This window comes from Talpa europaea (genome assembly GCF_964194135.1).
Source record: "Talpa europaea genome assembly, chromosome: 4".
Classification (NCBI taxonomy): Eukaryota; Metazoa; Chordata; class Mammalia; order Eulipotyphla; family Talpidae; genus Talpa; species Talpa europaea.
Genome location: NC_140070.1, coordinates 62784554 through 62812425, shown reverse-complemented (window position 1 = coordinate 62812425; position 27872 = coordinate 62784554). Strand labels below are relative to the sequence as shown.

At 38.0% G+C, this 27872-nt stretch overlaps 1 protein-coding gene across 1 annotated transcript; it reads left to right on the top strand.

Moving 5' to 3' along the window:
- Positions 1 to 561: 561 nt before the first annotated feature.
- IGSF10 (immunoglobulin superfamily member 10) lies at positions 562 to 27872 on the top strand (the record flags this gene model as incomplete). The annotated part of the gene is given in 9 exon segments (XM_084232203.1): positions 562 to 749; positions 2004 to 2133; positions 3430 to 3820; positions 16922 to 21202; positions 21658 to 22561; positions 25970 to 27653; positions 27657 to 27668; positions 27671 to 27730; positions 27732 to 27872. Coding segments are annotated over 9 exon segments (7791 nt in total).

Here is a 27872-nt window from a genome sequence, read left to right as displayed (position 1 = left end):
GTTCATACACACACATGTGTACATAGAAACACACATACTATATATATATATATATACATATACATATATATAAAAATCTGAAAGGAATAAGAAAAATGTTAATAATTATGTCTGGATAATGGGATTATGAGTAATTTTCTTTTTTCTACTTATTTATAGCTTCCAAATTTTCTGTGATGCATGTGTAGTAGTTTTATAATCAATTTTTTAAACATTGGCCAAAAGGAACTAATGCATTAATAGAAAACAAGCCTATGTATATCAGTTATCACAAGATCTTCATTATGGTCTTCATTTTCTCTCTCAAATGAATCCTAAATAATAAGATTTACTGGTTTTCATTAAGAAGTATAAAGTTGTGAAAGGATTTTCACAGCAATAAGTGATCACTTGATCACAAAGCTCTATGGATTTTAAGTTTTACCGTAGATGTTATTAATGAAATGGACAATTTATGACCCTTCGGGAAGGCCTTGAGCTTATCAGAGCTGCTGTGTGCAGTCTACTTGGACTTTACTGAAATAGTTCTCACTTAAATGTTTGATTCTTTTCAGGATAGAGATGAATGTCACAGGAATTACCTGCTTACTGGTTTCCTTCTCTCTGACCTGCCTGGTGGTCACTCCCGGGGGCAGGGCCTGTCCTGGCCACTGTGCCTGTTATGTGCCTACAGAGGTTCACTGCACCTTCCGCTACCTGACCACCGTGCCAGCCCACATCCCACCCAACGTGGAACGCATCAACTTAGGGTTTGTGGCTCTCTTGTCCCCTTTTCAAGGGATTGAGCATATTGGTTACCTGTCCCCCAAACATTGTGACTTAGTTGGATTACCCACATCATTTTAATAATATTTCTCTTCTGAAGAGAGTTCATGAAAATCTTAAATTTGTGAGGGGCAATAAGAGAATTTCTCCTGGTAAACATTCAGTAGCGGAAAGTTCTAGAAACCAAATCACTCTTGATAGGTTGGTTAGTCCATGATTATAGAAAAGCTTCATGCTGGCTACATTTTTGCTGGAAAATATTTTAAAGTTAAGGTTATGATATATCAGAAAGATGACAGGGCAACTGTAAGTGTCCCCTACCTAGGTATGAAAAGTCAACTAGATCCCTTTTTGAGGCCTTTGACTTTTTATATGCATTTAAATTAATTTAATCTGTCAAAGGTTGACTTTATTTGAAAGGTTCATGAAAAGGGGCTGTGTGTGTGTGTGAACACACATGTGGTTAGACTTACTTGACACTAGTGAGCACCATTATGGCGCCAAACAGAATGGCTGGAAATGAGGATACAATTATTCATTTCTAGAAGCTACAGTTAAAGAGAAAAGGCAGATGTCAATCAGTATAATTTAATATGAACTGTAGTAGAGCATTCAAAGTGCCTTAGGAACAATCAATAAAAATACTTAATATTAATTGTGTTCTTATTATTCTAGCATTGAGCTAACCAGGCTACATGTTATAATCCTTATAATCTTTTTAGAGCCAGCCCTAATATTCACAAATTATAGATGGGAGAAACTCAGGCACAAAATGTTCATTGAGTTTGCCTCAGGTGGCACCATAACCAGGACCCTGAGTTGATAATCATGGCCAAATTCTTTGACTTCAGAGCCCAGGCTTCTTAGCCATTACTTTATAATGATGAATCCCACCTAGGAGAATGAGAGCGAAATGTCACATGAGAAATGGAAGAGGCATTTTAATAGCGTTCTCAGAGGGCTGGAGTCAAGGGTATCCCAACCTGAAGGAATAACATATTTAAATATTTGAAAATGAGAGAATATTTGGGGATATGAATGAGAAATAGACTGCAAGGATGGAGTAGAAGGTAGACCTTCTGGGCATCTGATGAATTTCAATAAGTTTGTCAACACTAAATTATCTCCATAGAGCATGGTGAGTAAAGGGAAATAGTTGTTTGTGTTTGTGTATTTTTTGACATTTGAACTGTAGTTGAAAAATTTAGCTAATGCTTAGAATGACATTTTTATTTCAGGTACAACAACTTGGTTAGATTGACAGAAACTGATTTTTCTGGCCTAAACAAATTGGAGTTACTACTGCTGCACAGCAATGGGATTCCCACAATCCCTGCTAAAATCTTCTCTGATTTACGGGCCCTGCAGGTGAGACGAGAGAGGGCCAGGGGCACATTAAATAGGTAATGGGTATTTCCAAAAACTATCCACTCTTACAGAATTCAAAACTTGGTATTCCTTAAATTGGAAGTAGAGGATTTCAATGAACTGATTTATTTCTAAATGCAGCAATATTTGGGAATTAGCATAATAAGAAATTTCTGGGGCAGATTTTGTCATATTTCAGACCAGTAGAAATAAAAGTCAATACCCAGGGACTGCTAAACCTTTAAAATTTAATCCTGAAAGTCTACTTCCAGTCATCTTCATCTAGAAATCAAATGTGGTTCCTAGAAACAATTGCTATCTTAGAAGTTAGCTTCTTATATATCAATGTACTTTTTAAACTTACTGTTTATTTATGCCCTGCCTGGTTCAAATTTTTTTTAAGTTCTGGGTACTTCCAAGAATGCATCAAGTATTGTAAGAATTGTGGCTCTAGTATGTGAGAGAATAAAAGGCAAAACAAATCCAGGGATAAGAACACTGGACAATAGGCAATGCAGTTGTAAAGATTATATGTTTTCTATAAGTAGGACTTGAAGGTTTCAATACAGTAACTCACAATTTATGACATTTAACTTTTGAATAGAAAAATTTCTTCCGAAGAACCTCATGAAGTAGATATAGTGTAAAGAAGATTAATATCCTCATAAATGATAAAGTATCAGTGTCCATAGATTTTTGACACCCTAACAGGACTGTGTAAAGCAATAGAATAGAGTCTAGGAGTCTAGGTATATGCTTTTCTTGATTTGGCTTAATTGGATTTTATTTAGAATATGTGTCTTCAGAGAATTTAGATGGAATACATACCTTTTGCAGAATTCTCTCTCTCTCTCTCTTTCTCTCTCTCTCTCTCTCTCTGAGGGATATTGAGTTTGAGATGGTACTTTCAGGTAGTATTTGGGGCAAAACTCTTCAATGATGTTAATTTAATTTTTCTTTTCTTATTAGGGAAATTGGAATTCAAGAAAGGCATTCATAACCAAAAGGACAGCTTAGGCCAAATCAGGAAATATGAGAAACCATTGTTTTTGCTAGTATTTATCTTTCTTTTCATATTTGGGAGAAAGGTATGTTTGAATCAAAACTAGAAAAGGAATTAGAGAATACTAACTCACTATTGAAATACTGAAAATTATTTTAATTTACATTCAAAATCAGTTAGAATCTTATTACTCATAATAGCCAAAAAATTTAAAACACCCCAAATGTCCATCTACTGATTGAGAAACAAAATGTGACAAAATAACAAAATAAATGTGTTCTTTTTATTCTTAGGTCTTAAAAATGAGCTATAACAAAGTCCAAAAACTTCAGAAAGATAGTTTTTATGGCCTGAGAAGCTTGACACGGTTGTACATGGACCACAATAATATTGAATTTATAAATCCAGAGGCTTTTTATGGACTCACCGTTCTCCGACTGGTACACTTAGAAGGAAATCAGCTCACGAAGCTCCATCCAGATACATTTGTCTCTCTGCGTTACCTCCAGATATTCAAAACATCTTTTATTAAATACCTATACTTGTCTGATAACTTCTTCAGCTCCCTCCCTCAAGAGATGGTCTCCTACATGTCTCATCTGGAAAGTCTCTACCTTCATGGGAACCCCTGGATCTGCGATTGCCACTTAAGATGGCTGTCTGACTGGATACAGGAGAAGCCAGGTATCATACTCTTTATGTCTTTGTTCTAATTAAACAGAGGAAACTTGCCTGGAGGTGTTTCATCTCTAAGGGGGAAAAAACCAAGATAATTTAGTTAGAGATAAAATAAAATCTAAATAATTATTCAGGAAAAAAGAATTCTCTTAATTTGTGAATTAATTTGTTGTTCATTGTTTCAGCTGTCTAGTTATCACTCCTAGCTTTTGACAAAAATGGGAAATGAGGAATGTGTGTATGTTACTCTTCCTTAATTATGATAAATAAGCAATGCAAAACCCTTCCTTCTCATATTCATTGTAGTTATTTGGGGTGTGTGTGTGTGTGTGTGTGTGTGTGTGTGTATCAAGAGCACTGTCTCTTTTCTAATCATGCTTCTAGTGGAGAACTATGCTTCTAGTGTTGAGCCATGCTTCTACAGGTGGACAGACAACAGAATGTGAAATGTGCTTTGATGGGAGAGTAGAATTTGCCATAAAGAGGGCAGGAACCATTCAATCAACAACCACTTGTCACAAACCCAGTGTGGACAAGAGGCCTCAGGGAACTTAGGGATCCAAAACTGATCAGTATCCATCAAGATCCCTGCCTATTTGGCACTTACATTTTTGAGAGAAAATACACACACACAAAATGTAGTATTAATTATTAAATGCTGATTAAATAATTATTTCTGTTAGAGTCATGTAGCACTAAGTGAGGATAATTCTGAAAAATGCATGTTTAGGTAATTTTGTCATTGTGTGAGCACCATAAAGTGTCATTACACAAACCTAGATGGTATAACCTACTACATCCCTAGGGTATATGGTATAGTCAATGGTACCACTATCATATATGTGGGTCGTTATTGACTGAATGAGGCATCACTGAATGAGGCATGCCTGTAATTGAGTACTTAAGATAATGACTGAAAGAATCACATTAATTTTATCATCAAAGGGATGATCTTTTAGTTTATAAAGAGCAGTGGGGACTGGATCACTGTGCGAGGAAGAATAGGCAAGAGGTCGTACTACAGTCAAGTGTTTGTAGGTAGGAGAAAAGAGAAGACAGGTGAAATTCCTGGGTCTAGTAGAGGAGATGAAGAATTTAGAAGATGACTTTTTCTATTCTACAAAATTGTTAGAAATGACTGAAGAGGGTGTTAGGAAGATGTCAAGATCAGTAGCTTGAAGAAAGTGGAAAAGGTATGAAGTTGTTACCATGAAATTGTGTTTGTGTTTGTGTGAAGGAGGAAAATCTTCCTCTACCCTTCTAGATACTTATGACTGGAAAATAATTAACTCAACAGGAGAAAAAGGCATGAATTTGTTAACTGCGCATGGAGGTAGCATATGAATATGAGAACCTATGATGTGAACAGAATCACAAGTTAAATGTTTTTCAGATAAAGAAATTCATGAAATTTTTGGTTTGAACATGAATTTAGTGAGCTAAGCAGAGCCTATTTGAACATGAGAAAGGGCCCTTAATACTTGGTGGTGAGAAGATGTCTCCTCCCCTCAGGTTACAGAGCATGTCTGCCCTCCATACTCAAGAATTATTTCCTGATTTTAGGAGAAGAGAGTCGGAGAAATTCTTGCTTCAGCTGTTTCCCAAGTGACTTTAAATTAAATAAATTAATGTGTCACTTTGGCATATTTTAGTGCAGTCTGCTATGTGCCCCAATAAATGCCAGTTGACATAATTAGTCAAAAAGCGACTCCAAAAGCATTCACTGAACATTGTGATGTACTTCAGGCCAATAGACACCATCTTTGCTCTCTAGGAGTTTAGAATCCTTTAGGTAAATATTTCAAAATGGAAAAGAATGTCAGGCTATCAATAAAAATCATCAAAACACTTATATTGAAGAACAGTTCTCCAGGAGCTCAATCAGTAAAAGTTACCTCTGCCTTGATAGAACTGAGGAAAGTTGGGCTATGGAGTAAGACAGAGAGCAGTGTGTAATGTGTAAGATAATTCCTATTTAATCCTCACCATAACCCCCAATTTACAAATGAAGAATAGAAATTTAAGAAAGTTGGTATCTTGGGCTAGCCTGTACCTTTACACCTCAAGCTTTTTTTTTTAATCTGTAATGTAATTATGAGAAAGAATAAATAATACATACAAAGTGCTTAGCACAATCTGTGGCACAAAGTAAGCACTCAGTAAATGGGGAATTATTATTTTCTTTTGCTTTCCAATGCTCTGGAGTTTATAGGTTCAAACCTCTATAAATACATAATTTCACATCCTGCCCACTACCAGTGCCCCAACAATCCTGTATCATGTTCCATTGGACCCCTTCTCTCTCCCACTCCCACCTTGTCACCTGCCCCTCTGGTTGCCTCAGTTTTGCAGTGAAATGTTAATAGTTTATTATTGGTTTGGTTATGTCTGACCCTTTGTTATGTTTCTCTATATTCAACATATGAATGAGACCATCCTGCATTTGTTTTTCTCTTTCTGCATTATTTCACTCAGCATTATCCTCTCTAGTTCCATCCATGTAGTTCAAATAGCAAGATTCATCTTTTTATAGCTGAATAGTATTCCACTATATAAATTTATATGTACCACAATTTTCTGTCCCATTCCTCTGCATGTACGTACTTAGGATGTTTCCAAAGCTTAAGTATTGTTAAGAGGACTATAATGAACATGGGAATATATATCCCTTCAAATTAGTGTGTGTGTGTGGTTTTTTTTTTGTTTGTTTGTTTGTTTTTTTTTTTTTTTTTACTTTTTGGGTAGATGCCAAGCAATAGAATTTCTGCGTCATATGACAGATTCATTGTTAATATTTTGAGAATCATTCATACTGTTTTCCATTGGGATTGAACCAGTCTATGTTCCCACCAACAGTGTAAAAGGGCTCCAGTTTCTCTGCATCCTCACCAATGCTTGTAATTCCTTTTTTTTTTTTTAATGTGGGCCATTCTCATGGGTGTAAGAAAGTAATTGTGGTTTTGATTTGCATTTTCCTGATAAGTTAGGATGAGCTTTTTTTCCATGTGCTTATCAGACATTTATATATTTTCTTTGAGAAATGTCTGTTTAGCTCTTCTGCTCATTTTTTGATTGGGGTGTTTCCTTTTTGTTGAGTTGCATGAGCTGTTTATATAGTTTGGATATCAGCCCTTGGTAAGATGTGTTATGTGCAAATATTTTTTTTCCCATTCAGTAGAGTCTCTTTGTTTTACTGATAGTTTATTTCACTGTGCAGAAGCATTTTCGTTAGATGTGATTCCACTGCAGCATGAGTTAAATCCCTGGCCAGGGAGCTAACCCACATGGCGCAGCAGACCTCTCCTGTATTGTCTGCTTCTCCTCTTAGCAGTGTATTTCAGTGGATCTGCCTGTTCTGCTCCCCACTCCGTCTCTGGTAGATCCTCTTACACCCCACCACACCTCCGGTCAATGCCCCAGTTCTTCTGTGCATAATATAAATAAGTAAATCTTTAAAAAAGAAGAAACTCAAAAGTCCAGACTTTTTTCCAAATTGTATTTTGGATAGAGATGCTGCTTTGTCCATAAAGTTAATGGTGGGGAAATAACAGATATGAAAAGTTGCACAAAGCCAGTGATTAGCTCAGTTTGCCTGGTATAGAGTCAGTTTAGACTGGTAAGAATTTTGAACCAAATTGTGGGGAGCACTGAATGCCAGAAAAAATGTTTTTACTTTATCCTTAAGGTGAAGGGTAGGTTTTGCAGAAAACTTTTGAACACAGAGTTTCACAATGAGATACTTTTTAGGAATGACCAATCTGTGAGCAGTGGACAGGATGGGCTGGAGAAGAAAGAAACAGGAGTCCGGCTAGGAAGTACCTGTGGTGGTTCATGTCATGAACTATGAGATGACCAGCATCTGCAAGGCAGTAGGAGTTCAGTGGGGATTTCTCAATATGTTCAAATGCCACGGGGAAATAGAAGAAAAAAACGAGAAAGAACAACAGGATTTTCATGTGGTTGGTAACTGGATTATAGGAGGATAATGGTGAGAATGTAGAGAAAATGTATATAAAAATGTAATAAAAAAGAAAAAAGTAAGATAATGCCCACAGAAAGATAACGGCACACTCAGAGAGAAAATGATTTTGTGCTCAGTGACTTCAAGGTGTCCAGTCTACTTACCATTTTGCCAATTGCATGTTCTGGTAATAAAATCAGGCTAATATGTATTTTAGCAGCTAACATCCCAATGAGTGAGATATGTATGCCACTGACTATTGACATCCAGTTATTTTATGTTCTAAAGGAATTTTTAAAATGATCAAATAGAATTCAGCACTATAGTCCTTGGCAATTCTTGCCCTATAACAGCATTTGTAATAAGGTCATTTTATTGGACTAAGGTCATCCCCAATTCTTTATATATCAGTGGCTGCTTTTGTGCATAGAGGCATAATGGGAGATTTATGTTCAATAAAAACCTACAATCGTTACAATTTGGCATAGAGACAAAAACATTCTCTACTCTAGCCTGCCAGATCTCCTAGTGTGCTCCTTGGGGACCCTTAGCCTTACTTCCTTTCTTTCCAACCTCAGCCCACAAGCAGGCATTTTTTTGCTCTAACAACTTAAACTACTTACTGACACACCACAAATTGCCTTGCCATCTCATTCCTGGTCCTCCCTGAAGTATCTCCCCAACTTCCCTGCCTGAGGAACTCCCAGCCAATCAGCAAACTGCTCAAGACCTGTTTGCTCCTCCTCTTTTCTATCTGCATAAGAATAAACTTTTATCCTTTCACCACTTTGCAGTTTGCCTGAGTGTCCATTCTTGAAAAGATTACATTTTATTTTATTTGTTAGGATTTGCTATCTGTTGTTCTTTCCTATCTAGCTCCTAAAATACATGGTTTTGTTTGCAAAAAGATAAACAAGAACAGAGCAAGGATGAGAAACTTATGGGCCAGTGACAGGAGCATTTGAGCATTTGCCCAGGAGCTCTATGGGAAGCACGCTTATATAGATAGAAGGGCCGAGGATATCTGCTTTATGCACATGACGTTTTCAGTTAGCACACTTCTGATGGTGGGAATTTTGTCAAGACGTTTTCGATCTAAAGTCAATCCTGGGTATGACGTGCTGATGTAGTTTCATTTCTTCTCAGCTATGGATATGTCCATGCATGCCCCAACATGCAGAGTCACCTGGACATGCCTGGGGCCTGATCCTCAAGTCTCCCAGCTCTATTTGGTTGTTACCCAGACTCAAAAAGGCTCCATGCTTGTTATTTTTTTTAAATCTGTCTATTCGTCCATCCATCTTTATTTATCTTATATTAGAAAAACCCATTAGAATTAACATCTTTCATTTGTGTCTAAATAATTCAGTGTTCTCCTTTCAACTGAGATGCCTTAATGATAACCCTACAAGACTCATAAATTGGTCACATCAACTTCTTATGCCTTGGATTTATTTTTTCATCTATTCCAAAAGATGTGACATTTTCTCATGCATTCATTCATTTCATTTGACATTTTATAGATAATTCTTTTGCACATATCTCATTAATCAAATGTAACACTATTTTACCAGTTTATGGGTGTCGTTCATTGTTAGATTCCACAAAGATCTTGGTGTTGCTTTTCAATAAAATGTGGATTTGTGGCCATTTTTCTACAAATTATTCACAAATATTAAAATCATTTCCTGCTGCTCTGTTCCCATGCTTTTTTACATGCATAATAATCTCTGTTGTAATGAGTGTAACCTTAATAAATACACTTTAGGTGGCAAACATCATACCAATAGTGCATGTAAACCAACTGAAAAGAAAATAATATAGCTGCAACAGTGTGCATGCAGTGGTAGCTATATCAAAAATTGCTAACTGACCAGCTGCTAATGTAAAACAACTTCATTGCTAAGACATGATTCTGGAAAGCAATTTATAAATTAAAATATGAGGAAAATATGGTCTTGGATCTAGATTTCTCTCCCTCTCTTCCTCCCTTCAATCTCCTAAGCATCATGGCAAGGGTTGGGGACATACAGATAAAGAAGAACAGAACCTACAGTCTGTGGGAAGATGGGTAGCTAGAAAAAAATCATTACATTGATAACACTTAGTGGGCTCCCGTGGTGCAAGGAGTTAAGACACAACCTATGAAGCTATCAGCAGCCACTGCAGCACGAGTTTGATCCCGAGCCAGGGAGCTACCCACATGGTGCGCAGACCTCTCCTGACTCGCCCGCTGCTGCCCTCAGCAGTGTATTTCAGTCAATTTGCCTGTTCTGTTCAACATTCACCTTTGGCCTGTACCCCAGTTCTTGTATGCATAAATAAATCTTAAAAAAATAATAGTTAGTGATGAGGGGTAGGTTCGAAGTGGAAGGTCCCAGAAGAGATAGCAGGGAGCTCCCTGGAAGAAGAGCTATTCTTCCTGGGTTCTAAAGGATGTAAATAGTTAAGCAGTGATGGAAGAGGGTATATCAGATCCTCCCCTATCAAGTGCACAAGAAATTGAAAGGAGTGTATATGCCAGAACCTGACAAGGCATGACAAGGTTAAGAAATGTAAAGCTTTTCTGTGTAACTAGAACCTGCTTTAATGGAGGGAATGGAAGAGGTATGATCACATTTGCATCTGAGGCAAAATGCCTGATGTTTTAGACCTGCTAACTCTAATTCAGATGCCACCAATAATAAGCATACCATAATGTGAAACTAATTCTGTGATGAGGTTTAATTAAGCCAGAAGTCTGCGCTGTTCTCTGCTTTAGAAGTTTTGGAGTTCAGGGTATTGATATGTAGAATGTGGATGGCTGCTGGTTGGCAACTGTTTGATTGAGAACAGTCTCTTACGACTGCACACAGATTTTCAGGATCACCAGCAACCACCTCTGTATAGGTTTAGAATATTAAATTTGCTAAGAATGCTGAGTATTTAGACACATGTGGCATTTCCTGTCACACAGATGGATTTGGAGTCCTTGGTTACAGGGACTTTCTTAAGATTTTGTGAGTTTTGCACATGTGGCAATGTGATTTGATCCTGTCCAGCCACTGTGGTAAGGATCTCTTCTAAGAAGTTTTATGCTGCTTTTAACTGTCAAATGCATGGTGTGGGAGGAAAAATGGAAGTCTCAGGATGCATTTTTGTATAAGGTGAAACTCTACCTTTTCTCAAGTATTTCAGTGGCCATTTTAATTTTTATTAAAGTACCAGAATTATAGCACAATGTGTCAGGTGTTTATCATGACAAACCTAGGTTCACCACTAAAACTTCAATTCTATCCTTCACCATGCAATTGACACCTTTAACCTGATTGAACTTCTCCAGCCCTCCTTTCCTTCCGGTAACCACTTATGGCCTTATAGATTGAACATTTATTTTTGTTTTATTTAGTTCATTCATTTGTTTTCTCTATAAAAAACATGAGTGAAATCATACAGTGTTTCTGTTTTCCCTGACATAATTCATTAAGTATTATTTTCCCCTTGGTCCATCCATGTTGCAAATGGAAGGATTTTAACTTTTTTATATCTCGATAGTATTCCATTTTTTTTGTATATATAATATCTTCTTGTCTAGTCATCTGAGTGTGGATACTGAGATTGTTTCCAGCTGTTGGCTATTGTAGATAATACTGCAATGAGCACAGGGGTGTATCTATCTATTTCTGCAAAGAGTGCCATTATATTCTTCAGGTAAATACCCAGAGGTGGGACAACTGGATCCCATATGATAACTGGATCATATGCAAATTCTATTTTTAATTTTTGAAACATCTCCATAATGTTTTCCATAATGGATGTACCAATTTACATTTCCACTAATGGTATACAAGGGTTCTCTTTTTCCACATCATTCCCAACATTTATTGTTTCTTGTTCTTTCGGATAATAGACAATCTCATAGGCGTGTTGTGATATTTCATTGTTTTGATTTGCATTTCCCTCATAAATAAGGGATGATGGACATCATTTCATGTGCTTGTTACTAATCTCTAAGTTTTCTTTGGAGAAGCATCTAATCAGATCCTCAACATATTTCTTAATCAAATTTTTATTGTTCTTGTTGAGTTTTATGAGTACTTTATATATTTTGTGTTTTAATCCCTTGTCAGGCACATTATACACAAATATTGTCTCTGATTGCATAGTATGTTTTTTGTTGTTTTGATCATACTTTCTTTCACTGGGCAGAGCTTTATAGTTTGGAGCAGTCTTATTTATTTTTGCGTATTTTCCCCCTTATTGTTGGAGTTGAATCCCCAAAGATATTTCTATGGTTGATGTTTAGGAGTATATTACCTATATTTTCTTCTATGTGTTTTATGGTTTCAGGTCTTACATGCAAGTTTTTAGTTAACTTTGAATTAATTTTTTTGTATGGTATGAGATAGTGGTCTAGTTTCATACTTTCTCATTGACCTTCCTATTTTCCCAACATCATTTATTGGACAGACTTTCTCACTCCATTGCATGCTCTTGGCTCTTTTGTCATAAATCAGTTGCTCATATAAGTGTGTGTTTATTCATGTAAGTGTATGTTTATCCATTGACCTGTGTGTCTGTTTTTATTTCAATATCTTGTTGTTTTAACTAATATCGCTTTATAGTATAGCTTGAAATCAGGGATCAGGGAGCATTACTCAGGATTATGTTATTTATTTCCTTTCTTTTTTTTTTTTGCTACTTATGATTTTTGTAATACCAAATTCATGACTTAGGTTCTGTCTGTGAGGAATGCCACTGAGATTTTTACAGGGATTGCATTGAATCTGTATATTGCTTTGTATAATATAGACATTTTAAAAAATTCTTCCATTCATGAGCATAGAATATTTTTCTATAGTGTTGTATCTTGTATATTTCAATAATGTCTTACAGTTTTCAGTGTACAGGACTTTCACCTCTTTGGTTATGTTTACTTTTTAATTCATTTTGATGTGTCTGTAGGATTGTGTTCTTGAATTTTCTTTCTGCTAATTTTTTATTTGAATATAAAAATGCAACAGACTGTGTATGTTACCTTTGTAGGCTCCCACTTTAGTGTATTTATTATTTCTAATGGTTTCCCCCACCTTATCCCCGAATGGAGCTTTGGGGATTTTTTTTTTAAGATTTATTTATTTATTTATACAAAGCACTGGGTACAGTCAGAAGCACGGGAGGGTGAGAGAATTCACCAGAGCCAAAGCGGGGAACACAACAGGCAGACTGACGAAATACACTGCTGAGGGGAGCAGTGGGCGCGGCAGGAGAGGTCTGTGTGCCATGTGGGACCCTCGCTGGTGGCCAGGGATTGAACCAGCACTGCAGAGGCTGCAAACAAATGCTCAACCACTGCACCACCAGGGGAGGCCCGGTTTGGGGGTTTTATGTGTATGTTATCATGTATTCCACAAATAGAGATATTTTTACTTCTACCTTTCCAATTTGGGTACCGTTTATATAATTTTCTTGTCTGACTGCTTTGTCTAAGACCTCCAACACTATGTTAAATAGTAGTGGTAAGAGTCGATGTCTTTGTCTTGCTTCTGATCATATTCTTTCTTTGTTTTGAACTCTTGCTAGTTTCACTACTGTGTGTCTTGAGTAGGTCTTTTTGCATTTAAGTAACCAGGCTCTCTTTTACCTTCATGAACTTGTATACTTAATTCCTTCTGCAGTTATAGGAAGTTTCCCTCTATTATTTCTTTGAATAAGTTCTCTGTTCAGTTCTCTTCCCCTTCTGGGAAGAGTTGTCTTTTTTAATGGTATCTGATTGTTCTTGAATTGCCTCTTTGCTTCTTCCTCCTTCCTCTTTCTCATCTTATTTCCTCTTCTTTCCTCCTCTTCCTTCTTCCTCCTCTCATTCCTCCTCTCTTTCCTCATTCTCCTTCTTCTTCCATTCTCTTCTTCCACCTAGATGCTAGTCACTAGCTCAAGGTCACTAGCCCAATCCTCTGTTTGGTCTATTCCACTTCCATAGCTTTCTCTAGAGTTCTGGAACTCATTCATTGAGCTCTTCACTGGAAGTTCTCATGTTTTCTTTTTTAAAGCTTAATTTTCTACTTTTTGTTCACTGATTTTACTTTGTAAATTTGTTTTGTTATTTTAATTTGCTATTTTCCTGAATTTTGTTGGATTTTCTGGCTAACTTTTGTGAGTTCTTTTTTTTTTTTTAAAGATTTTTATTTATGCATACATGAACTGGGGTACAGGCCAAAGAGGCAAGAGGTAAAAGGATTCACAGAGACACAGTAGGGAGCAGGACAGGCAGATTCACTGAACTGCACTGCTGAGGGGAGCAACAGGCAAGTCAGGAGAGATCTGCTGCGCCATGTAGGTTAGCTCCCCTGCCAGGGATCGAACTCATGCTGCAGTAGCTGTGGACTGCTTCATATTGCTGCATCTTAACTCCTTGCACCACCAGGGAGGCCCCTTGTGAGTTATTTTTTTTATTTCTTGGAGTTGATCTCTGAGTTCTCTTGTATTATTTTCACTTGTCTTTCTGAGTTTTCCTCTAAGTTTTTTAGTTTCTTTATTATGGAAATTCTGAAATTTCTATCTGATAGGGAAATATAATCTTTCATATTTTTGCGTTTGGTTTCTGAAGAATTGTTCTCCCCTTGCAATATCATACTTTTGAGGACTTCTGTTGCTATGTGTTATATCATTTTGTCTGCCTATTTTGCTATTTAAAGTCTCCCTATTTTATTATTTTTTAATGTCTGTAGCAGTAACTTAGGGAGTTAAGCTATTTTACTTTTCTTACATGTGGTTCTGGTGGGTTTATTTTATTTTGCATCTTTGCTGTCTTCTGTGTGTACTCAGATCTTTGCAGTTGCTGAGTTAGAAAGATGGGGAGAGGCCTGAGGGGTCCAGATATTGGTATAGATGAATTGAAGTGTGGTTGGCTCATGTTTGTGGCACTGCCAATATCCCTCCCTTTTGCTGGTTGGAATGAGAGATTCAGCAGTCCCTATGTTTTCTGTGTACTTCATGAGATAAGTACCAGTCCTAGGGGTATACTAGAGATTTTGTTCTGTTTTTAACTTTACCAGAGACCCAGACTCTGTGGAGCACCCCAGCTCCTCAACAAGGTTTTCCCCTCCTTCAAGGATGTGCTTTCATACAACCTCAACCCCCGCTTCCTGGGGCCCCTAAGTAAGTCAGTAGTACTGGCACCCATTCCCTAATCCAAACCACAGTCTCTGGATTCCTCTCTCCACCAATCTTCTGCTCGGTGACATATGAATCTTCTCAGTGGCATGTGTGTTGAAGTCTGTTTCAGTATCTGATGTCCAAAGGGTGCTGAAGTCCCACCTTAGCTGAGGGTGGGATATCACCCTCTGATATCATCCTCCAACAATGCAGATGGAGAAGCCCAGGGCTAGTTAGCCGATGTCCATGGCTCCATCTGCTGGGAATCTGAGGAATTGACCAAAGGGTCTTGCTCTCAAAGCTGTAGAGATGCTTGAGAACTTCTTGTCCAGATTGAAAAGACAGCAGTGAGGGAAGTGTTTATTGAAAAAAATGCAAGAGCAAGGGAAGAGAGCTCCAGGGAGACCCAATAGGAAATGAGAGGCTCTCTGAGTTCTTAGGACTTGGAGTTTATATAAGTTTTAGGGCTGGGGGTTGAGAACAAAGAATTTAACTTTATTGGCTGAAAAAGCACGGAAAGTGGACTTGACCAAAGTCCATTTCTTGTTGCTAATTGTGAGTACCAATCAGATGCACTTGCAGGGATTATGAACATCTCGGGTAGTATTCATGTTATGCCCACAGCTCCAGTTTGAACTGGTCTGGTATCTAGTTTTGTAACTTCCTCCTTTTGCAATAGCCAGGTTACTTAAAATATAGAGATAGCACAGTAATGAATAAGCTGGAGACTAACTAAAACTAGAAAGAAAAACAATGGGCCAAGGAAATTTATGGTGATTTATTTATTCTTTTGTTTAATAAAGGGAAGAGCAAAGCTCTGTCTCTGTCCTGGGACCCTTCCTATCTCATCTCCACACAGTGTTCTTCTGACTTGCTGCTCTGAGCCACAACCAGTGGGAATCAGGTCCTGCTGCCAGGGCCTGCAGGGACCTGCAGGGTTTGTTCCACTGCTTGCCAGGCCCCTTAGCTGTCAGACCATTGCTCCTGGTGTGTGCTGTAGAAACCTTTTTTTCCCTCAGGGGCTATTGGCTTTGTTCTGCTGCATCCTAGTTATGAATATTTGGAGTAGGAGAGCCCAGCATCTTTACTTTACCTCCATCTTTCTCCTAACCTAAGCTTTTATTTTTGGGGGGTTTTTGATTACTGTTTCAGTTTCCTTAGTTGGGATCTGTCAAGATTTTCTACTTGTTTCTTGATCCAGCTTTGGGATGTTATATGTTTACACGAATTTGTTCATTTCTTCTAGATTGTTCAATTTGTTGCCATATACATGTTCATAAAACTATTGCATTTCCACATTATATGTTGTAACTTCTCCCCTTTCATTTCTGATTTTATTTGTGTGCTTTATTTCATCATTGTGAGTTTGAATAAAGGTTTGTCTCTTTTGTTTGTCTTTCTGAGAATCTGCTTAAGGTATCATTGATCCCTTGAATTATCTCTTTTTATCTGTTTCTCTCCCTTTCCAATACTTTTAACCTGGATCAGGGCAAGATATCTTGCAATTTGGTCAATGTTCTTTGGTGTAATAGAAAAACACTTTTTTTTATGACATCTAAGGATTTATAAATGATAATTTATCAAACAGGTTATCTTTGAAATACAATGAAATGTGATTCTTAAAACATTAAAATGAGAAATTAGAAAGTAACAACTTTTTATATAAATGAAAAGCAAGGAATGTTATAGTGTTTCTGTAGATAAGGAAACAATTCATTTAGTTAATACTTATTAAGTAACAAATATATATTAGGCACTCTCTGGACATAGCAAATAAAGCAGTGAACAAAACAGACAAAATACTTGTGTCTATGAATATTATATTTTGGCAGCACAAAGAATCAATATAATCTTTAGAAATTAATTTAAAGACAAAAATAAGAAAAACTTTCCATGAAACACTAAAATTACAAATTGGTTCAAAAGTATAACAAAAACTTTTTCTTCAAAATGTCTAAGTGTTAGTTCATAAAGAGGCCATGCTAGAAATAATTCAATTATTTTTTTCCTAGATATAATAAAATGCAAAAGAGACAGAAGTCCCTCCACTTCTCAGCAATGTCCACTTTGCATGAATCCCAGGACCTCTAAAGACAAGCTCTTAGCTATGGTCCCAGCTGAAGCTTTCCTGTGTACCAAGCCGACCATTGACTCATCCTTGAAATTGAAGAACCTGAATATTCTGGAAGAGAATGGTTCTGTGTCCCTCTTTTCCCAAGATTTCAAAGCACCCTTTGGCTCCCTCACTTTGAATATGACAGATCAGTCTGGAAATGAAGCTAATATGGTCTGCAGTATCCAGAAGCCTTCAAGGACATCATCCATTACATTCAACAAAGAAAATAACTATATCATGCTAAATACACCTTTTTCAACATTTCTGATGTGTAACATAGATGACAGTGACATTCAGCCAGTGTGGCAAGTTCTGGCTTTGTACAGTGACTCTCCACTGATACTAGAAAGGAGCCACTTGCTCACAGAAATACCACAACTCTGGTACAAATATAAACAGGTGGCTTCTAAGCCTGAAGACATATTTACAAATATAGAGGCAGTTCTCAGAGCTGAGCCCTCTTGGCTGATGCAAGACCAAATTTCCTTGAAGCTAAACAGAGCTGCCACCACACTTAGTACATTGCAGGTACAATACTCTAGTGGTTCTCAAGTCACTTTACCAAATGTTGAAATGAAGCCAGAGAAATATAAATGGACCATGATTTCCAGGAATAATAATACTAAGTTGGAACATACTGTTTTGGCTGGTGAGACCATTGACCTAGACTGCCCAGGTCAAGGAGACCCTACCCCACATTTGGAGTGGCTTCTAGCTGATGGGAATAAAGTGAAAGCCCCTTATGTGAGTGAGGATGGGCGAATCCTAATAGATCAAAGTGGGAAACTGAAGCTCCAGAGAGCTGATAGGTTTGACACAGGCATTTATCATTGCATAAGCACTAGTAATGATGATGCAGATATGCTCTCCTATAGGGTAACTGTGGTAGAGCCCTACATAGCTGCCTATAAGGAAAATGGGGCTCATCACACAGTTTTTACTGGTGAAACAGTGGACCTTCCATGTCATTCTACTGGCAACCCAGACGCCTCTGTTAGCTGGGTTCTTCCAGGAAATATTGTGCTCTATCAATCCTCAAGAGATAAGCAAATTCTTCACAATGGCACATTAAGAATATTACAGATAACTCAAAAAGACCAAGGTCATTATTGTTGTGTAGCCGCTAACCCATCCGGTGTTGATTTTTTGATTAACCAAGTTTCAGTCAAAATAAAAGAACAAAGGGCAGTGGAGTATAATGGAGAAACAGATGGATCTGGACTTGATGAGCTTGATTCCACTGGGGCTGAGTCTAGAAAACAAGTTGCAAGCACAGGTAAGAAACACAACTCTTGGATGTCAGGACACCAGCAGCATGGCGAAGCAACAAGCCAACGTTTTAAAGAGCATAGAAGGCATTTCACTCCCTCTGCATGGAAAATTGACCCACAACACTGGGCCACACTTTTGGAGAAAGCTAAAAAGAATACTATGCCAGAGAAGAAAGAAAATACCACAGTAAGGCCACTTCTACCAGCCACCCAGCTCCGGGAAATACATGTCAAGGAACTAGATGCTTCAGGCATGCTCCCGCCACATGAAGAGTTTATGATCCTGGCAACTGAAGCACCCAATGTTTTGGTAAGGACAATGGCAGCTGATGCCAGAAAAATATATGTTAGCCCTGTGACAAATAGTATTACTGGCACTTATAGCGCCCCAATTGTGAGTTCACAACTACCACCACCTGAAAAACCAACAGATTTCAAACTATCTATTAAAACTACAGCCATACCAAAAGACAGAAACCCAACCACATCAAACAAAATGCAAAGCATAACCAGCCTAAATCTGCCAACTTTATTTCCACTATTCTCTGAAGTGACTGAATTTCAGGATAGTGACCTCGTGGGAAGGAAAAGACAGCATTTGCAAAGTTTATCCCTAATACCAGTGGCAACTAAGATCAAAGATGTGAATATCAAAATGTCTAGTGGCACTAATACCAAAGCACATACATTCTTAGGGTTAGTAAATGCCAGAAATAATCATCAGACATCTGTGACAGGAGTCAGCGAGCCCAGGAACAATCATGTCCGTTCTCACAGTATTCAAAAGCTTAGCCCCTCCAAGGTCTTGGACCCATACGCTGCTGTTCATTCTCATGTACAAATTCCTAGAAACAGTACAACTAATTTCCCACTGTCCAGACGTTTTGGAAGATGGAAGAAAATTTGGGGCAGGGGGCGAATCATCAGCCCATATAAAACTGCAATTACCCAACAGCGCAGTTACGGCTTTGCAAGGTCAACATTCAGAGGTTCTTCTGTAGAAAGCACTACTGCATTGTCAGCCACAGAGCCCAATAGGGTATGCCCAGCTTGTTCTCCCAAAGAAAGGATCATCATCGCTGCAGTAGCATTGTCTTTTCCAAGTTCTTCCCCTGTCACCATCTCTAAAGCTGACATTGCCAGAGTCACAACAAGGGAGCCTACAAGTCCAGTGAACAATCCATCACTGCTACTTGAGAACAAACAAAATGTGGCTATTGAGAAAACAACACTCAGAATAAAACATCTCAGCACTGAAAGTACCCAAATGACTCCAACTGGTACAATCAGATCTCATATCCCAATACCCATATCTTTGGAAAAAACTCTTATAACAGATTCCAGTTTCCCAAGTGCATGTAACACAAGTGAAACTAAAAGAGATTCAGTGATTACACTGCCACTTCCAGGTCCTACCACCAACACATCTGTACCCACTCCTATAGCCATTACAAGATTTTCAAGAAGGAAACTTCCTTGGCATCAAATCTTTGTAAATAATCATATCCAAAAAGAAAGGTTAAAGAATCAACATGAATTTCATTTGCAAAAAAGCATAGCCACAGTACTTCCTAAAATAATTCCTTCGTTACCCACAAATAAAATTTCACCCTTTGATTTCACAACACTCTCAGCAAGTGTGATGCATGTTCCATCTGTAACATTGGCTGCCACTCACAATACCAGCAAACCGAACATTCCTACGAGTCTCCTGAAAATTAAGCGACTGCCCTTCCCACTCATTGCTCCTACTCTTCCTGCTATCTCAAGTAAAGAATCAAGAACAGATTTGATATTAAAGCAAATAGACATGTTAACTACTCCTATGGCCCCTCGATCTATCACTACCAATAAACTCCAAATAGCTAGACCCAGAGCACGGAAAGTACAAAGAAAAAAGGAGCCTCAAAAGAGGAATGACCCAAACAACTCTCTTGGCCAGAATTCTGGCTTCACTACATCCACTGCCATGACACCTGTTCTGATTAGAGCTGAAACTCCAACCAAGTTCAGGATCTCTGCTTTTTCTCATCCCCCCTTAGAAAACACAAAAGGAATTCCAAGTACAATTGGTGTTCATGTGACAACCCTTAATATGACAGATGTAGTTAAAGAACTACTTCAAGAGAATACTCAGACTTTGAAGAAAACAACTACTTCTGAAACAATTTTGTCCAGCAGACGACAGCAGACCCCAACAAGGGCAACAGTCATCGGACGCTCAATTGTGCCATCACTCCTGAGCAGCAGCGCCCCTCCCGTGCCTAGCCTCACCGCCCCTCCCTTGCGTAATCAGAGTACAATCACCAACAGGGAGGCAGCTCCTGTTTTCAGGATGACAGATACAATGATCAAGCTACATGAAACCTCAAGGCACCATGCCAGTCCACAGCACTTAGCAGCAGAGGTTGCAACAGCTCCCACGGCTCAGCCAAAGTTCACCAAATTCACAAGTGGAACCTCCCACTTTATCTACTCCACTCTATTATATTCTACCCCTATACCAGCTCTAAAAATAGTTAAATCACAGAACTCTAATTTGTCTCCCTCTTCTTGGTCAGAAAACTACTTTGGGCACAAGTCGTACCCAAAAATTGTTGAAAAAGGCCAAAAGCCAGTAGTGAGCATGTTGCTCTCTCCAAGCTTGCCAGGGGACACTACTCACAGTCCAAACTGGGATGGACGGAAGAATGCAAAGAAAAGTGGCTTTTATAAGACACCGATTCAGGAAATAACAAATTCTGAACTTTCCTTTGACCCTTTGTCTAGAGATATATTTGAAAGACCCAGAATAATTGGAGGAAAAGCAGCAAGTTTTACTGTTGCAGCTAGCTCAGATGCCTTCCTTCCTTGTGAGGCAGCTGGAAACCCCTTGCCCACCATCCACTGGACCAGAGTCTCATCAGGTATTTGAAACTATTTCTTTATACAAACTTTCCTTTAATTATAAGACAAGAGAAAGATTGTGTTATGTTTGGGAATACCTTTCTAAAGAATCAACACCAGTTCCACATTTCTCTAAGACACAGAAACTATTAATACCTTCATCTGACATTTGCATGATTTTATTCATTAGGTTTTGAAGGACAGGTTAGTTAAGAACATTTTTTGAAATGCTCTGGAGGCAGGTCCAAAGAAGTAAGATTTAGTCACTGTGTTGAACCATCTGGCTTTTAAATTAAAATTTTGGGGATAAAAGAATCCAGAAATAAATTTAGCAACTGAAGACTAGGTATTCTAATTTTAAATGTTCTCAATAGCTTAAGAAAAAGGAGATTTCCTCCTGAGACTTCTACTTGAACAATTTGTTTTCTATCTAAACTTGATTATCTATGGCTATAAACTTCTTTCTTTTTGTCAGGACTTGCTTTGTCTAGAGAGAAACAGAATAGCAGGTTCCAGGTGCTTCCCAATGGCACCCTGTCCATACAAAGGGTGGACATTCAGGATCGTGGACAGTACTTGTGCTCAGCATCCAATCAGTTTGGCACAGACCACCTTCATGTCACCTTGTCCGTGGTTTCCTATCCCCCCAGGATACTTGAGAGCCAAACCAAACAAATCACAGCTCATTCTGGAAGCACTGTGGAATTGAAGTGTAGAGCAGAAGGGAGGCCAAAGCCTGTGATTTCCTGGATTCTTGCAAACCAAACAGTGGTCTCAGAATCATCACAGGGGAGTAGGGGCGCCACCCTGGTGACATCTGATGGAACATTGGTCATCCACAATCTCAGCATTTATGACCGGGGCTTTTACAAATGCATGGCCAGCAACCCCGCTGGTCAGGAGTCAGTGCTGGTTAAAATACAAGTCATTGCACCCCCACCTATTATTCTAGAGCCAAAGAGGCAACTCATTGCAGGGAGCTGGGGTGAAAGTTTGAAAATGCCCTGTACTGCCAAAGGAACTCCTCAGCCCCGTGTTCACTGGGTCCTCTCCAATGGCACTGAAGTGAAACCATTACAGCTCATCAGTTCCAAAGTGTTCTTATTTTCAAATGGGACTTTGTATATAAAAAATATAGACTCTTCAGACAGAGGCACTTACGAATGCATTGCTACCAGCTCCACTGGCTCAGAGAGAAGGGTGGTGACTCTTACCCTGGAAGAGCCGGAAACCATCCCCAGGATAGAATTTGCATCTAAGAAACGGATTGAGGTGAATTTGGGGGACAAACTACTACTGAACTGCTCAGCCATTGGGGATCCCAAACCCAAAATAATCTGGAGGCTACCATCCAAGGTTGTCATTGACCAGCGGCTCAGGTAAACTGCACCTTTTTATTGACATTTTATCTGTTCAGCTTCACAACTTATGAAATGTAAAAAGTGTTCATAGCAGTCAGTTTTAGAGGGCTTAAACTCTGCACATAAAAGCAATTCTCTATAGAGACTTAATCATTTTAAGATCATTGTAATATAAAAACCAAGTTTCTTACATGACTAACTCTAAAGGCCTACTTGAGTTTATTTATAGAATAAAAATCTCGTTTGCTTCCATACTTGTAAGAGTTTGCAAATGGTAACTGTATAAAGGTATTCATAATCTCTCTATCCAAAAAGTGTGGAATTTTCATAATACAAGCAAGGTTATAGAGAGATACACTTCATTTTTTCACTCTTCAGAATCTTCTATAAGCATTTTAAAGTTTAGCATCATCTTCATTTAATTTCATCACTATTGGTTTTGAAATGAATATTCAGGACCTCTATCACACCCTATCTATCAGACACATCTATTGATCGATTGATCGATCGTACATACATATACACTTTTTTAATGTACAGTTATAGACACTGACATTCTTTTTTTTTTTTAGATTCCATCTCATATTTTTATTTATTTATTTATTTATTTTAAGGTAGATCAGGTTTATTTATTTTTTCATTTTTTTAAACTTTATTTTTTTTAAATAATAAATTTTATTTTTATATTCCCCATACAATTGCAACCCCCCCATTCTGACCCCAATCCCTCCCTTCCTGTCCCCCACCCCCCCAAAAAGTGTCTCTGGTTCATAGTTTTTTGTTGATTTTGATTTTCACTTTCTTATAGTTATTCATTTTCCTGGTCCCTTATTTAAGTTTTCTAGATTCCTGCTATGAGTGAGACCATCCGGTATTTTTCTTTTTCTTTCTGGCTTATTTCGCTGAGCATGATCCCTTCTAGCGCCATCCATGTTGCTGCAAATTGCATGTGTTTATCTTTGTTGAATTCTGAGTAATATTCCATGATATATATGTACCACATCTTCTTGATCCAGTCATCTATTTTTGGGCATTTGGGCTGTTTCCAAAGCTTAGCTATTGTAAATAGTGCTGCTATAAACATAGGGGTGCAGGTGTTCTTTGGAATTGATGTTTCTGTGTCCTTTGGGTAAATACCTAGGAGTGGAATTGCTGGATCATATGGAAGCTCTATGTTTAGTAGGTCCAGAAATCTCCACACAGCTCTCCATAGTGGTTGGACCAGTTTGCACTCCCACCAACAGTGCAGGAGAGTTCCTTTTTCTCCACAACCTCGCCAACATTTATTGTTGCTAGTTTTTTTAATATGTGCCATTCTCACTGGTGTAAGATGGTATCTCATGGTAGTTTTGATTTGCATTTCCCTGATGACAAGTGATGTTGAACATTTTTTCATATGCCTGTTGGCCATTTGCATTTCCTCTTCAGAGAAGTTTCTTTTTAGCTCTTCTGCCCATTTTTTGACTGGATTATTTTCTTTGTTGTTGCTGAGTCTCATCAGCTCTTTGCAGATTTTTGTGATCAGTCCTTTATCATTAGTGTTGGGTGCAAAAATGTTCTCCCAGTTGGTGGGGTTTCTCTTTGTTTTTGTTATTGTCTCTTTTGCTGTGCAGAAGCTCTTTAATTTGATGTAGTCCCAGCTGTTTATCTTTGCCTTCACTATCACTGCTTTGGGTGATGTGTCTGTAAAGATGTCTTTGATGTGCATGTCACGTAGTGTTTCGCCTATATTTCCTTCTATATATTTTATGGTTTCAGGTCTTATTAGACACTGACATTCTTATCTGGTTTTTTGTATAGATCAAATCCTATCTTTGAAAAGTGATAATTATAGTTTATGAGTCATCAATTTTTGCCATTTGTATGACTTTATGCAATGATTTTCCATGACAGAGAATGATGGGGATGAACATTACCAATGCATATATTTATCCATTAATAGAAAACAGCCATGTAGGAAAATGATACACAATAGATGTATACATTATATATATGTAAATGGTATATACATCATATGCTCATTCTTAGAAATTGAAGAATAGGTTATTTCCTATTGCCCACTTTATGTTGGCACTGAATGCAGTTAATGAATTTAACTTGTAATCTTTAACCAAAAAGTAATTGTTGGGGCCTTCCTCATGGCACAAGGGGTTAAGACACAACCTATGAAGCTACCCGAAGCCACTGCAGCATGAGTTTTATCCCTGGCCAGGGAACCACCCACATGGCACAGCAGACCTCTCTTGACTCTCCTGCTGCTCCCCTCAGCAGTGAATTTCAGTCAGTCTGCCTATTCTGTCCTCCACTCTGTCTCTGCTGAATCTTCTCACCCCGTGCACCTCTGACCTGTACTGCAGTTCTTGTATGCATCAATAAATAAATTTTTTTAAAAAGTAAATGTTAATTTCCAAATTTCAAATAAACCATCAAAATGACCTAAATATTAAATTAAAATTAATTTAAGAAAAAATGCTGAATTATGAAATGAAAAGTTAATCATGTTTATGTAATTACACATGATGTATATGTATATCTATTTATGGCATTGGATGTTTTCAGTTTATCAGTTTTTGTATTTTATAGTCTATCAGTATTTCTTTATTTTTGCCTTCAAGTAATTATAAACATTCATTAGACTTTTCTCTCAAGTTTTACCTACCTACTTAGCTCATATTGCCAAAAATTAGATATTTACATATTCACCTATGGATGTTCTTGCTTGTATTTTTAGCACCACTAATCTTTCTGAAATACTGAATTTAGTTTCATTAGTAACGATCTGCCATCTAGTGGTCCAATGTGGTAATAGCAGACACACCGTGGCTTCAGAGAGAAAAACCTTCCATAGAGGTCAACCTATTGCAGAGACCAACAACTTAACACCTACAGCAAAGGGAAGGTGCTACATAGCAAGCTTTGAATACCTTATATTGGCATTTTTTTTCTTTATAACAAAGTAGAACTTATTTTCTAACCAAGTAACTATTGGTTTTGTTACCTAGTATCTCTTTATAAAGTGTTATCGGGCATCTTTTCTGAGCAAGTTTGTTATAGAAGTTTTTTACCAGCATGTATCACAAAATGATCATTTAATATATAAAATGATCAAGTTATGTGTATAGGAAACTGGTATTTCTAATACTTTCTCACTATTAAAATGATTTTTTAGAAATAATACCATGAAAAGGAGATTCATTTGAAATCCATTAATTGAAGAAATACTACTTGTTAGACTAAATTATACCTCTACAGTTCGATAATTTCATCTTTCAGGAAATAGCTTAGTACTAAATAAGTTAGTACTGTTTTGTATTTCACTGTACCAGTTTAAGAAACTGTCCATAAAGCTAATTCTACCTAAATAAGACAACTCTCCCACCCTCTTCCCAATAGCAGCACACTCAAATCAGTCTCTTCTTTTCTTAGAATTGGTAGTCATATCCACGTCTACCCAAATGGATCCCTGTTCATTGCCTCAGTAACAGAAAAAGATGGTGGCGACTATGTGTGTGTGGCAAGGAACAAAATGGGGGATGATCTGATACTGATGCATGTTGGCTTAAGATGGAAACCTGCCAAAATTGACCACAAGCAACATTTTACAAAGCAAGTGTTTCATGGGAAAGATTTCCAAGCTGATTGCAAAGCTTCTGGCTTGCCAGTGCCCAAGATATCTTGGAGTTTGCCTGACGGAACAATGATAAACAAGAGAATGCAAGCCGATGACAGTGGACACGGGACCAGGAGGTACACCCTTTTTGATAATGGAACCTTATATGTCAATAAAGTCGGGATAGCAGAGGAAGGTGATTATACCTGCTTTGCCCAGAACACTCTAGGAAAGGATGAGATGAAGGTGCATCTGATAGTGATAACAGCTGCCCCTCGGATCAGACAGCGTTACACCACAAACATGAGGATCCATGCTGGAGACACAGCCTTCCTTGACTGTGAAGTCACTGGGAAGCCTAAACCAAAAATATTTTGGTTGCTGCCTTCTAATGATATGATCTCATTTTCAAAGGACAGGTACACATTTCATTCCAATGGGTCTTTGTCCATCAACAAAGTGAAACTTGTTGATTCAGGAGAGTATGTGTGTGTAGCCAGGAATCCCAGTGGGGATGACACCAAAATACACAAACTGGACATTGTCCCCAAGCCTCCATTGATCAATGGCTTGTATACAAACAAGACTATTATTAAAGCCACAGCCGTTAGGCATTCCAAAAAACATTTTGATTGTACAGTCGAAGGGACACCATCTCTTCAAATCATGTGGATCATGCCCGACAACATTTTCCTCACAGCCCCTTACTATGGAAGCAGAATCACAGTCCATAGAAATGGAACTCTAGAAATTAGGAATGTGAGGCTTTCAGATTCAGCTGACTTTATCTGTGTGGCTCGGAATGAAGGAGGAGAGAGTGTGCTGGTGGTACAGTTAGAAGTACTAGAAATGCTGAGAAGACCCACATTCAGAAATCCATTTAATGAGAAAGTAGTCACTGAGCTTGGAAAGACCACAGCATTGGATTGCTCTGTTAATGGAAATCCACCACCTGAAATCATCTGGATTTTACCAAATGGCACACGATTTCCCAGTGGGCTGCAAAATCTTCAGTATCTCATAGCAAGCAATGGTACTTTTATCATTTATAAGACAACCTGCGATGATGCAGGAAAGTATCGGTGTGCAGCAAGAAATAAAGTTGGCTATATTGAAAAATTAATTGTATTAGAAGTTGGCCAGAAGCCAGTTATTCTTACTTATGCACTAGGCACAGTATACTGCATCAGTGGAGAATCTCTCTCATTGGATTGTGTAACGGATGGAAGTCCTAAGCCAAATATCAAATGGGTTGTTCCCAGTGGTTATACAATAGATAGGCCTCAAGTTAATGGAAAATACATATTGCATGAAAATGGCACTTTAGTCATCAAAGCATCAGCAGCTTATGACAGAGGTAACTATATTTGTCATGCTCTAAATAGTGTTGGCCATGCACTGATTACTGTGCCGGTAATGGTTGTAGCGTCCCCTCTCCGAATTACCCATCGCTTACCCAGGAACATCCTCAAAAGGACAGGAACAGCTGTTCAGCTGCACTGAGTAGCTGAACAGTTTTGGGAGTCCCCAAACCAGAAATCACATGGGAGATGCCTGACAACTCCCTGCTCGTAAATAAAAGGACACACTGAACATCTTCACCCACAAGCTATGTTAATTATTCAGAACCCTCAAACTTCAGATTCTGGAATTTATAAATGCACAGCAAAGAATCTACTTGGCAGTAATTATGCAACAACTTACATTCAAGTAATATAA